This window comes from Gymnogyps californianus, chromosome 19 (assembly GCF_018139145.2).
Source record: "Gymnogyps californianus isolate 813 chromosome 19, ASM1813914v2, whole genome shotgun sequence".
NCBI lineage: Eukaryota > Metazoa > Chordata > Aves > Accipitriformes > Cathartidae > Gymnogyps > Gymnogyps californianus.
Window position 1 is genome coordinate 7,344,930 of NC_059489.1, and position 12,416 is coordinate 7,357,345.

The window sequence follows — 12,416 nt, forward strand, 5'->3', positions numbered from 1 at the left end:
CCACGAGCATCCCCGTGACAGGGGGTGAAGCCAAGGGCAGCCCCGGGCTCATTGCCGGAGGATGGAAGAAGGGTCCCCAGCCAGTTGAAAATGTCTCTTTAATGACCTGGACATGGCGTTTCGAGTCCCTTGAATGAAACCAAAACGTGATGGCAACACGGCAGCAATGAGTTTGGTGTCCCGGATGCCAGCCCTGCCTGTGGGGAGAGCCCGAGCCAGCGTGTGCCGGCCCCCGCCAGGCCCCTCTGACCCCCCCAAAGCGCACGGGACCCACTGAGCTGCTTGGAGCATCCCCGCTGCCGGCAGTGCAGGACCCCAGGACGCTGGAGCCCGACCGGGAGCCACTGGCCAGCCCGCAGGGACACCAGGGCAAAGGGCAGGCAGAGGGGTGCAGACACCCCGCTGTCCCCCCCCCTCCATCACACCTCCGACTCCAGGCTGGAAACCCGCCGCCAGGACCCGCCGGCGCAGGGACTCATCACCCCGCGGGCCACCAGCGGGTCCCTCCTCTCCGTCCCCGCCGCCCGCAGCAAGGCCGGTTCCCCGTGCCTCCCGCAGTCTCTGCAGCCGCTGTCCCAGCGCCTGGCCCCCCGGCTGCAGCCCGCTGGCACCCCGGGGTGCTCACGGGGCGGCAGGGACCCCCGCGAGAGGTGCCCCAGGTAGAGGGGCAGGTTGGCATAGGAGTTCATGCAGGCGTACGGCGTGCACGCCAGCACGGTGGCGCGGGGGTTTTGCCGGCAAGCCTCCCGGTAGGATGGCAGCCTGGCCGTGGGCAAGTGCGGTGCCAGCCGGCCGGTGGCCTGGGGGCAGCGGGGGCCGCAGCTGTAGCCGGCCTCGGCTTCGGGGAAGAGGTCAGGCACGTCGGTGCGGGTAGGCAGGCGGGCAGCACCGCAGCGCCGCAGCCCCCGGGACGCCGCTTCTCGCCCCGCTCCCCAGGCGCCCTGGCAGAGCTCGCCCGCCTGCTCGGCTTCTCCCGCTCCATCACCGCAGCCTCCGGCCGGGCCGGCTCGCCCCTAGCTCTGCAAGTCCTGGTGGCTTTCGGGAAGGCTCCGCGAGGGCAGGATGGAGGCAGGAAAGGGCTGTCCATCTCCCACCTCTTCTCCGCCGCGGAGAGCAGCCGAGGCAGCGTCCCCGAGCCCCCGTGTCCCCCGTCCCCCTGGAGCAGGGGGGTGTTTTGCAGCCAGTCCCCCCGCCCCGCCGGCCGCTTGTGCTCCCTGTAGATGTCCGGTGGCGGGAGGTCCCTGGGGGACGTGGGGGGCGGGAGGGGAGCCCCGATGTGGTTCCCCACCAGCGCCTGCTCCCCAAAATCCGCCCCTGGGGAGGTCTTCACCAGGAGGTGGGGCAAACCCGGGAGGGCTTCATCCTCCGTACAGCCACCCCGAAACTTCAGGGGGTGGAAGAGGCGGGGGACGTGCTCGTTCGCCCCCCTCCACTTCTCCTCCCCAGGCAGCTGGGAGTCCACGGGGATGGGCTGGGGCAGCGGCAGCCCCAGGGGAGCACCCTTGGGAGCGTAGGCTCTCCCCAGCCTCTCGGAGGGGGCCGGGCCGGCGGAGGGGGCCCGGTGGGTGCTAGTGCTGTTCTGCACCACGAGCTGGGGTGTCCTCAGGGAGAAGGTGGTCTGGAGGCGCTCGCTGCGGCTGCTCCAGTCCTCGATGGTGCGGGTGGCCTGCTCCAGCGAGCCACCCACGCTGGCCGTTGACACCATCTCCTTGGCCGCCTGCAGCATCTTCAGCACGTTGGCCTGGGCCGAGCTGGCGGTGACGTCGGGTGTGGGCGCCCGCCCGGGGCTCGCCAGGGTCTGCACCCCACTGAAGCAGCTGTAGATGCCCTGCGGAGAGAAGGGGGGGGCCCTCCACCATCAGCAGGGTCACTGGGGTCCTGCACCCATGAACCCGCCCTGCCGAGCCGAGATGACGCTGCTGAGGCTGAGATGTCTTGATGGCACCGATGTCCCCTCCCCAGCATCCCCAGCACTGCCAGGGTGGGTGACACCATTCTCTGTCACCCCTTCCCCCAGGGATGCTAATATGGATGCAGGGTCATTCCCAGAGCTGAGACCTTTCCCCAAAACCTGGCTTTTCTCCCCAGCCATCAGCACAAACATCTCCAGTCCCTCCCGTGTGGGTCAAAGGGACGATGCCCACCAAGCTGTGCCCATCCCCATGGCACTGTGGGAGGACATTTGGGCCCCTCGAGAGCCCCTGGCAGCGTCACTCACCCTGCTGATGGCCAGGAGGAAGTCAAGCTTGTGGGACTTGGGGACGGAGTGACGCAGCTTCCAGTAGACGAGGTGCTCCCAGGCGAAGACCAGCAGGCTCAGCCCCATGGCGACCAGCAGCATGTAGAAAACCCCGGCCATGTTGTCGATGTCCAACTTGCTGCTCATCACCTCGTTCTTCTCATTCTGGCAGATCCCCGACAGCCAAACTGTCTCCAGCTTCTGGGTCTCGCCTGGGGCCGGACACGCAGAGTGGTGGGGGTGTGTGTGAAAATGCCCCCCATGGGCATCATCTCCCCAAGCACAGCCCCTGCCCATCCCCACCCCACCATGGCTGCAGGAGGAGAAAGCCACCCTCAAGCCCCTGGAGCTGTTATCACCTAGTTCTTGCTGCTGCCCTTGGCCTGAGCATCCCACCAGTCACTTGTCCTTCTCCAGGGCCCGCTCCTGTCTCTGTCCCCCACCCATGTGCCAGCCAGCTGCGCTCACTGTCCCCTTCCCACGCTTCTCCTCCTGACCCTCAGATTTTGTGCACGGCCATCTCCAGGATTTTACAGCCTGCAGAAAGAGGAGGGGACCCCAGAGGGAATAAGCCCCGCCAGCGCCCAGCGGGAGAGATGCTGCTGGATTTCATGTCCTCTGAAAGGAGCTGGTGGAGAAGCCCCTCAGTGACATCCTGCAAGGAGCCGTGGAGGCTGCACAGGGTCTGGGGACCAAAGCCCTGGTCCCTGAGTTAATTTGCAGGGCAGAGGTGGGATGAGGATGTGGACAGGGCTAACGAGAAGATCGCTAACAAGAAGATCGCCCGGGCACCCACCGTCTCCCAGGAACTGGAGCAGGGCCAGGTCGATGGCCCGCTTCCAACGCGAGTCCTTCTGCAGGGCGATGCCGTAGCCCGTGGTGGCGAACACCTTCCCGCTGCCGATGGTCACCAGCTTGCAGCCCTCGTCCTTGCCCGCCATGTAGTTGAGCACCGCCGCATCGTAGATGAAGGCGTCCAGCTTCCTGCCCCGCCGACGGGAGGGAGGGTGAGGGGCGGGGTGGCTGGCAGCCCTTTTTTGGGGGGCTGTACCTCTTTTGGGGGAGCTCTACCCTTTTTGGATAACTGGAGCCCATCTGGAAGGGGGGTTGTATTCTCTTGGGGGGTCTCTGCCCCATCTTGGAGAGCTATAACCCCACTTGGGGGAGAAGTACCCAACGGGGGGGGCTGCATCCTTTTTGGGGGGAGCTGTATGAAGCTGTACCCCATCTGCAGGGGGTTGTACCCTGTTTGGGGGGCCACACCTCACGCAGGGAAGCAGCACAGAGCCATACCCCATCTAGGAGAGCTGTACCCAGCTTGGGGAGCCCATATCTCGCTTGTGGGGGGCTGTACCCCAGTTGAGGAAGCCCTAACCCATCTGGGAGGCACTGTACCCCATCCCAGGGAGAGGTAGTTCATTTGGAGGTCCTGTATCCCATTTGGAGGTCTTGTATCCCATTTGGAGGAGCTGTACCCCAGCTCTGAGAGCCATACCCCATTTGGGGGAGCCGTACCCCATTTTGAGGCTGGTGAGGGCATCCTCCACAGAGCGCTGGTTGTACTTCACCATGTGGGTGTGCATGTCGGGGTAGTTGCTGCGGATGTTCCTCTCGGTGCTGCCATTGGGGACGGTGCCGAAGCGGAAGGGGGGATACTGCTCCTGCGGCTTCTGAAACTGCAATGGGGAGCCCCGGGGAGCAGCGTCACGCAGCGTCCATGTCCCTGCCATGTCCCCAGGATGTCCCCCGTCCCCACAGCCAGCCCTCCATCCACCCACCCATGCCCAGCCGGCTGGCAGTGACGTGCAGCCTCGCCACGTTCTCCCCACCCAAAAAACCTTATTATTTTTTAGGGATCCCAGCCCAATTGTCAGCCCCACCTTCCTGTCGCTCAGCCCCGACACGGTGTCGATGTACTGCTCCTGGATCATGAAGGCGGCCAGGTTGGCCGTGTAGCTGGCGAGGAAGATGACGGCAAAGAAGGCCCAGATGAGCACCATGATCTTGCTGGTGGTGCCCTTGGGGTTCTCGATGGGCACCGAGTTGTTGAAGACCAGAGCCCACAGCAGCCACACCGACTTGCCGATGGTGAAGGAAGGACCTCCCGGCCCTGCAGGGACCGGGGACAGAGGGGACAGCCGTCAGCCCGGCCAGGGATGTGTCCCCCTCCCACGCAGCTCCCGCCTCCCCCAACTCACTCTTGCCGCTGGTGAGGTTCTGGTTGTAGCCAACGGGGCTGAAATACTCGAACACGAAGACGGTGACGGCCACCACGGTGAGGCACATCACGAACATCATGACCCACACAGCCGGGCTATAAGGCTCTGCAAGGCAAGCGGGACTCTGTCAGCCCCCCCGGGACACCCCATGACCCCCAGAGGACCCCCAGGAGCCCTCCTTAACGGACAGGGCTCATCCTCCTGAATATTGCCCCTCCTCAGAGAGGAGACGGGGGCTGGCAGCACCACGTCTGAGCAGATCCACAGGGAATCAGGAGGGAAAGGGAATGCTGCGAGATGGGGGGGATGCAGCCGTGCTTTTCTGCCTCAACAAAATCAGGCTTTCATCAATGGGGAGATGCTAATGAGATGCTGCCCATCTCCGGGGTCATCGGCAGGAGGGTTTCCCATGGGATCACCGGTTGTCCCCCGTGATGGCTCTGGCCACAGGACCATGCCTGCACCGGGCACGGGACCACTCCCCTGGCCCCGTTCAGCCCCTGGGAGAGCCCCCTGGGAGCTGGGGGTGGGCAGCGAGCCCCTCCCTGCCCAGGATGAGCTGGAACGGGGCTGTGAGAGCGGTGGGGATGGATCCGAGCCCTTGACAGGCGGCCGCCGAGGTCCATTTGTCAGCGTGTCCTTCGCTGTCAAGGAGGAGAGGCCTCCCCTGATGGGGATGTGCCTCATTAGCGCGGGAGGCGGGAGGCGTGGGGAGGCGCGGGGAGGCACGGGGACCACGGCCCCTAGCCCTGCCAAACCGGGGCAGGATGCTCTGTCTGTCCCCAGGGCCGGTGAAGGTGACCCCTGCTTGGTATGGGGGGACAGGAGGGGGATGATGTGCCCAGGTTGGTGGTGTCCCATACCCCACAGCATCCCTGGCACCCACACCCACACCCACACCCACCCACACCCTCCCCACGCGGGAGCCCAGCTCCAGCTGAGCTGGGACACCACCGCTGTGCCCTTGCTGAGAGCCTCGAGCCCTGCCCGAGCGCTCAGGCTGAATTTCGTGATGACCTTGGCCAGTCTCCTCCCCTTCCTAGGCTGCAGCTTTGCGTTTTTAAACCTCATTAAATAAAACTTTTAGCACGGGCAGTTTCCTACACTCAGCTTAACCATGCACTCTGGTGACAGTGGCAGAGAAGGGGTCCCCAGAGCTGAGCTCAGAGCTGGCAAATCCCTGCCTTGTCTCCCCCCACGTCCCCGTCCTCCCTCCTCCACACAAGTAATGAAGAGCAGGAAACCACCGATCCCAGCCTCCGCCTCTGTAATAAAAGGATTATTCAGGCGAGGGGAGGAGGAAGCCCCAAAGCCGGCAGCACAATCTCCTTCCCTTATGACTTAGGCTTTTTTTTCTTAAAAGTTATTAAAACCGAACAATATTTCTAATTCGCCTTTGTCGGAAACGTGGGATGAACCTGCAGACAGACAGACAGACAGACAGAGGGACACACGGCTCACCCAGAAAGGCAGAGGGGGAGACGGTGCCATTGCTTCTTGCCACCATGACACTGATGCCCGTCTCCACGAAGGGCACGGAGAAGTCCACAATCTCGGAGCGCTCCTCGTTGATGGTGAGGGAGCCGATGGCCATGTCCGCACGCTTGTAGTACACCTGGGGAAGGGGCAGATGGTCTCGGGATGGGCAGATGGACGGGCAGAGGGACCCAGACCACCTTCCCCAGGCATTTCCTCATCTCCAGCATTTCTAACCTTAACTTTTGTCTTTTTGTTTTAAAAATATCAGCTTCTTAAATGACCAGTGACACAAACACAACTAGCTGTGGGGTTGTAAATGTTCGGCTGACTCCTTCTCCGTTCTCCTCCACCAAGCCTTGCCCATAAGCTCATGCCAAGCTGTCCCCTGCCCAGAGTCCCACCGCAGACACCCTGACTCTGTCTCCGTCAGGAAAGCCCCAGGTCAGGGCATGCCCTGAGCGAGCGGTGCCCCCCAGGGAGGGCCGAAGGTGGGGTCCGAGCCATGCCCACCCCTACCTCACCAATCATGCCGTTCCAGACCCCGCGGACGATCTTGCCGTGTTTGCCGTTGGTCACTAGGTAGAGGTCGTAGGAGAACTTCACCGCCTTGGCCAGCTTCTTCAGGATGTCAATGCAGAAGCCCTTGCAGCACAGCTTGGTGTAGGGATCCACGAGGCCATCGGCACTGAAACCACACCAGGAAAAATGGGTTGGACCAACCAAAGATGCTCTGAGCATCCTGGTGCCCCCTGGACACCACAGGCCCGGGGAGTGGTGGCCAAAATTGCCGAGCTCCATCCTTGCTGCTCACCTCTGGGAGGAGTTGGTCTGCTTGCGGCAGGGCACGGTGTTGCGCACGCAGACCCCGGTGCTGGGGTCCGTGTTCTCCACGATGACGAAGGGTCTCTCCTCCAGCGTGGCCACCGTCAGGTGGCGGTTATCGGCCACGGGCTGCAGGAAGGAGCCGTAGCGGGGCCATACCGGGTACTTCATGTGGATGATGCCTTTCTCCCACTTGCCCACCTGCTCCCAAGGGAGAGTGCACCGTCACTCCGGTGAAGGGCTCTGGGGGTCACATGGGGTTCCGTGTCCATCCTCCCCACGCCTTCGGGGTTCCCTTCTCCCAGAGCATCGTTAGGCTGGAGCTCAGCCGTGGCGAGACCCATCTCAGCATCCCTTTCTCCACGTACCCACTGACCACGGGGCGAGGTGTTTCCTCCCGGTCCCCAAGCACCGGGCTTGGGTGAGCACAAACCTGGCCAAACTTCACCCAAAAGACTTTTAAACTAGAAAAAAACCCTCTGCGCAGCTTGTTTCAGGTCTAGGTGTTTGGCTGCTGTTCTTCAGAGGTGAGCAGCTGGTTTTTTGCCTCTTTTGGAACTTTTCAGCCAAATTGCAGGGAGAAAAACCCAGTTCTTGGCAGAGCTTTGGTGCCCGGCATTGCTGCAAAGCCCCACCATGCCACCATGGGTACTTTTGGTACCAACCATGGGTTTTGCATGGGACAACCTGCCCCAGGGTGGGTCCCCAGCCTGTGCATGGCCCCACGCTCACCCTGCGTGGCCACCCCCTCGGTGTGCCCATCCCGGGGGGTCTGGGGGTCCTACCATCTCCCAGAGCCGGTGCTGGTTGAGCGAGATCACCACCATGGTAGGCCTGACCAGGTAGCCGCCTTCATTGAAGGAGAAGTCCCTGTGCTCCCACGTCACGTTGAGGAGGTGCCTGGTGGGACACAGCGCTCGTAAGCCCCTGGCTGTGCAGCCCAGCCCCATACAGCCCTCCTCCTCCTCCTCTGGCTCCAGCTGGGCTGCCACAGGTCCCATGGAGAGACGCAGGGCTGAGAGCTGGGGACCAGGTTTAGCTCCTACGCAAGGGGCAGCGGGGAGCTGGAGAAAGCCCTGCCAGTAAGGAGGCACCGAGGATGGACCACTGCCGGGTTGAGGCTGCACAGACTGCCACAGCAGCCCAGAGGTGCCACATCTGCACTGCAAAGCAGAGCTGTGAAAGCCCCCCTGAGACCCCCGTGGGTCCCAGGTTGCAGAGAAGCACGGGAAAAGGCAAGGGCTGCTCTGGGGAAATGCTCCAGGAGAAACCCAGCCAAGAGGCATGGACCACCAGCCGCAGCCCACAGCGAGCATTATCCCCCCTGCCCACCAGCTCCATCCTCCTCCTCCCCTGCCCCTTCCCTCTCTGTTTCCCCATTCCCCCCATTTCACACCCATCCCAGTGGGTCCCCAAGCCTCACCGGTAGAAGCTGGTGTTGGCGGTGGTGGCCCTGGCCGGGGCCCGGCAGTCCCGTCCCACCTCTGGGAGGTAGCCATGGGCCCGGAAGAAGCTGGCCGCCCCCATGGCAATGATGGCCACCCCATCCCGCACCTTCTGCCGCAGGCTCAGCTTCCAGCTCTCCGTCACCACGCTGATGAGGCCAACAGGGAAGGAGGAGGGTGGCACCTCCATGTTGCCCACTGTCAGGCTGGGCACGATCCAGACGTAGCCCGGCCCCACAAGGCCGGCTTGCTCTGCCATGGCGAAGAGGTACTCGGCCTCCTCTCGTGAGCAGTAGACAATGAGGACCTGGGCATCGATCTGCCGCAGGAGCCGCTGCATCCTGGAGCTGCTCTGCTCCTGGCTCATCTCGAAGGTGAGCACCTCCTGCAGCTCCCAGCCAAAGTAGCTGGCGTCCGTGAAGGAGCGGATGAGGTCCAGGAAGATGTTGTAGCCTGGGTAGAGGCTGGTGATGACAGCGAAGGAGCCCCAGTCGTATTCCTCCAACACCTTGAAGATCACCTGGATTTGCTGCTCAATGGAGACACCCAACTGCAGGAAAGCTGAGTCGGGCTCCTGCGGGAGGAGAAGGAGTCAGGGGCTGCTCCAGCACCATTGTCCAGGTCTCTTGCACCCGTGCAAGCCACTTTGAATTTGCCATCATGAAGGGTTCGAGGGAGTCATGAACTGGAGTGGTCCATGGGCTGGAGACACCCAAAATGGGACTGATCCACTGGTGGTCTCCAAGGAACCTCATCCCATGCAAAGGGTCAAGCCCTGCAGCCTCTCCTCCATTTCTCAGCTTATTGATCAAAAATACACCCATCCTCCGAAGGAGACCAACAATTTCTCCTTAAACCAGGAGAGGGAGGGGGGCAACGGCTCTGCCAGGAGCGTAAATCCCGTCCCACCTCCGACCTGCTACCTGCTGCCGGAGCCCATGCGGCTCCTTCCCTCCCGCCCCACCTCCCTGGCCATCTGGCCTCTCATTAGCAAACATTAATTGATCTGATTCTGTCTTAAATGATTCAGCGAATGGCATTTGCAGAAGGCCATGTGCAGGCAGCAGGGTTTTGCCACCCAGACACCCCTCCACCTCCAGAGTAGTTTTTCCAATGAGGATGGTGGTCCGGCCAGAGGGATGAGCCCTGTGGAGTCCCAGCTGGGGACTGGGAGCTGCCGGGGACCCATGGGAGGAGGAGGTCGAGCCTTGAGACAGGTCCCTCCACTGCCCCTGAAATACCCAACCGCTGGAGAAAGCTGCAGAAAAACACCCAGACTGCAGCAAAGCCATTGCTATTTTTTAGTTGCTTGGGGCTCCACCTGAGCCCACTGCACCCACCTGAGCCCTCTGCACCCACTGCCACCCACCCACAGCGAGCAGCAGCTCGGGGTGGTCCGGGAACACCAGTCAGTGCAGGCAGGGCTGCCGAGGTGCCATCCAGGGGGTTTAGACCCCAAAACCTCTGGGCAAGCAGAGCATGAAACCAGCGCCCCGAGGAGCAGCAGGGTCTCCAGCCCAGGGGCTGCTGCCATGGGAAGGAGCCAGTGCCGGGACCCCTCCAGTGCCCAGGCTGGGCAGGGTGAGCTGAGCAGCCAGGAGGAGATAACCCAAATCTCCTTCCTGGGAGGGACGGGAGCTTTGCCACAGCCCATCGCCGCCTGCCCAGCACCCTCCAGCCCAGCTCCAGCTCTCCCTGCCACCAGTGCTTCCCGGCAGGCAGGTGACAGCGACAGTGACAGTGACAGTCCCTGACGCCAGCGAGGAGCAGAGAAGCCAAAAATCCTGTTTCGGCCCGCGGTGCACCTGAGATCGCTGCCACAGCCGAGCGAGGCTTCTCCATGGTGCCTGCCCGGCCATTTCAGGGCTGGATCCGGCCCCGGCAGGGCGGGGAGGGAGGAGGATGGGGACGTGCCAACCCTGCCGCTGCCCTGGCAGCCGTGGCACCACGACCCTGGCACCCCGTGGTGGGCACAGCCTGGAAGGGACAGGAAGCAGGACACCAGGGAAGGTCCCTCCACAGGGCACTGAAGTCCTCTCCCACTTCCCATCAACAAGGCCCCTCCTTGAAGTCCCCTCCATGTCCCACCGCCCTGGTCGGACACGCTGCCGCAGCCACTGCCTATTCCTGCCCGCGAGCCCCCATGCTGCAGCCCAGCAGCTCCTCTGCCCTCCAGCATTTCACATCCCGCATCTACCCCTCTCTAATAATCTCTCATTTCTCCCATCCCCCCCAGAAATAACCCCCAGCGAATGCCTCACCTTTGGGGTCAGGACCACGGCAGACCCCCCACTGATGCTGATGACGGGGACCTGGGTCTGGGAGGAGATGAAGTCAAGGATCTGGGCCACGGCCTCTGTGCCGACGTTGTCCTCAAAGACGATGCCGTGGATCTTGTGGCTGGCGAGGATGTCGCAGATCTGGGTGAGGAGGGTGCTGGGGTTGGTGTTGTTGACGATGACGGTGATGGGGTGGATCTCCAGGGGCATGTCCAAGAAGCTCTGGGGACTCAGGCGGGAGCGGATGTGCAGGGGGTAGGACGTGCCCCCAAACACCACGGCCACGTTGACCACCGGCTCCTCGGGGCCCGGCAGCAGGAGGTCCGTGAAGGCAGCCGAGCAGCCCAGCACCATCGACAGTAGCAGAGCGTGCGCCGGCGCTCTGCCCATGTCCACCGCCGCGTCCCTGCCAGGACGGGACACAGCCCCTCGCATCCAGCCGCCCGCCCGCCAGGACCCCCGGCCCCGCTCGCCCCAGCCCTCCCCGCTGCCCCAGGGCAGCACCAGAGCAGGTTGGCCCCAGGGAGAGAGGGGGACCCTTGTCCTTTGGAGGCTGGACGTGGTGGAGGGACGACCACAGGGTTGTACCCACCACCCACCGTACACCCCAGTGCCGTGTCCCTTGTCCCCAGTCCCACCAACCACTAACCCTTCCCAGCCGGTCCCCCCTTGCCACCACCACGCCGTCCCCATCCCACCACCACCGTCCCCCTCCCAGTCCCGTTGCCCTCCCACCCCTATCCCCCCTCCAAAAGCCATCACTGCTACGATGCTCCTTATCGGCCCTTCGGCCAGGGATGGGGACAGCAGCGAGCGGTGACAGGAGGAGCTGGCGGCTCCCTGGTGCCTCTCTCCACAGCTGACAGCCACCTTCAATATTTAAAGGCTTTGCCCTTGAGGGAGGGTTCAGCTCTGCAACCCCCATGTCGGGATTTTGCAAACCACACAGTCACTGGAGCAACCGGTCCCCTGCCTGTCCCCCTGCCTGTCCCCTGCCCGTCACCCTGCCCCAGCCCCCTTGCTGCCGCTTCCCAAATCCCAACCAAAGCGCCCACCTGGCCCTTTATCTCCAAGTTTCCCCCCTAGACATCATCTTTCAGCTTTCCCTCCTTCTTGCCTTTACTGCCCAGTGCGTGGCCCCCACTGGCATTGCCAGCCTGGCTGGGACACCCACCGCGCTGCATCTCTGCCGGCTGCACCCCAAAGCCAGGCTCTGGTGGGGGGGGTGTTTGGGCACATCCCTCCTGCCAGGTCCCCAATTCCCCACTGACTGTGGGTGCCCAGCCCGCAGCAGGCAGGGTGACAGTCCCTGGGGGGCACACATCCCTGCCAGCGGCAATGCACCCCCATGCTGGAGCTCACCCCTTCGTCGGAGCCCACCGGCAAAACCAACCCGCAGCGAGACCTGCGGCCGGGGGCATCTGAGCCCCTCCGAGCCCCATTGCCCCCAGGGCCATCACCCCAGTGCCACGCTGGGCAGCGGGCAGAGGGATAAGCAGCCCTCCGCGGTGGCACCAGCCACGCGCCAGTGTCGCTCCATGCAGCAAGATGCCAGCTGGTGCTCAGAAACATCACTTGCAATTAAAAGCTGCTGTTGCTTAACGCATGCTGGGCACGGCTAGAGGAGCCCCTCACCGAGTCCCGGATGGTTTCGGGGTCTGGGCTGCCCCGGGGACCCACACCCCAACACCCCTCCGTACCGCAGTGATGGACAACCCCTCGGCACACTGCGAAAGCACCGCCGGCATGTTGTACTGAAAACGCAGGAAATAAATAATAAACCCAATGACTGCCTGGCTGGGCACCCTGCGAGAGCTGCTCGGTGCAGATTTGAGCATCAGGGCTGTCCCCTCCGGCGAGGCAGGGACACGAGCCCCACGTCCCCCTCCTGCACCCCGTGGGTACTGGGAGGTCTCGGGCACTCACTCACCAG

General features: G+C 63.2%; 1 protein-coding gene across 1 annotated transcript; it reads right to left on the reverse strand.

The window, feature by feature from the left end:
- Positions 1–419: 419 nt before the first annotated feature.
- GRIN2C (glutamate ionotropic receptor NMDA type subunit 2C) lies at positions 420–10,873 on the reverse strand. The gene is given in 13 exon segments (XM_050908518.1): positions 420–910; positions 913–1,828; positions 2,219–2,451; positions 3,036–3,223; positions 3,755–3,915; positions 4,120–4,349; positions 4,438–4,563; positions 5,920–6,073; positions 6,454–6,676; positions 6,749–6,960; positions 7,545–7,659; positions 8,183–8,778; positions 10,466–10,873. Coding segments are annotated over 13 exon segments (4,053 nt in total).
- Between the last annotated feature and the right edge of the window lie 1,543 nt (positions 10,874–12,416).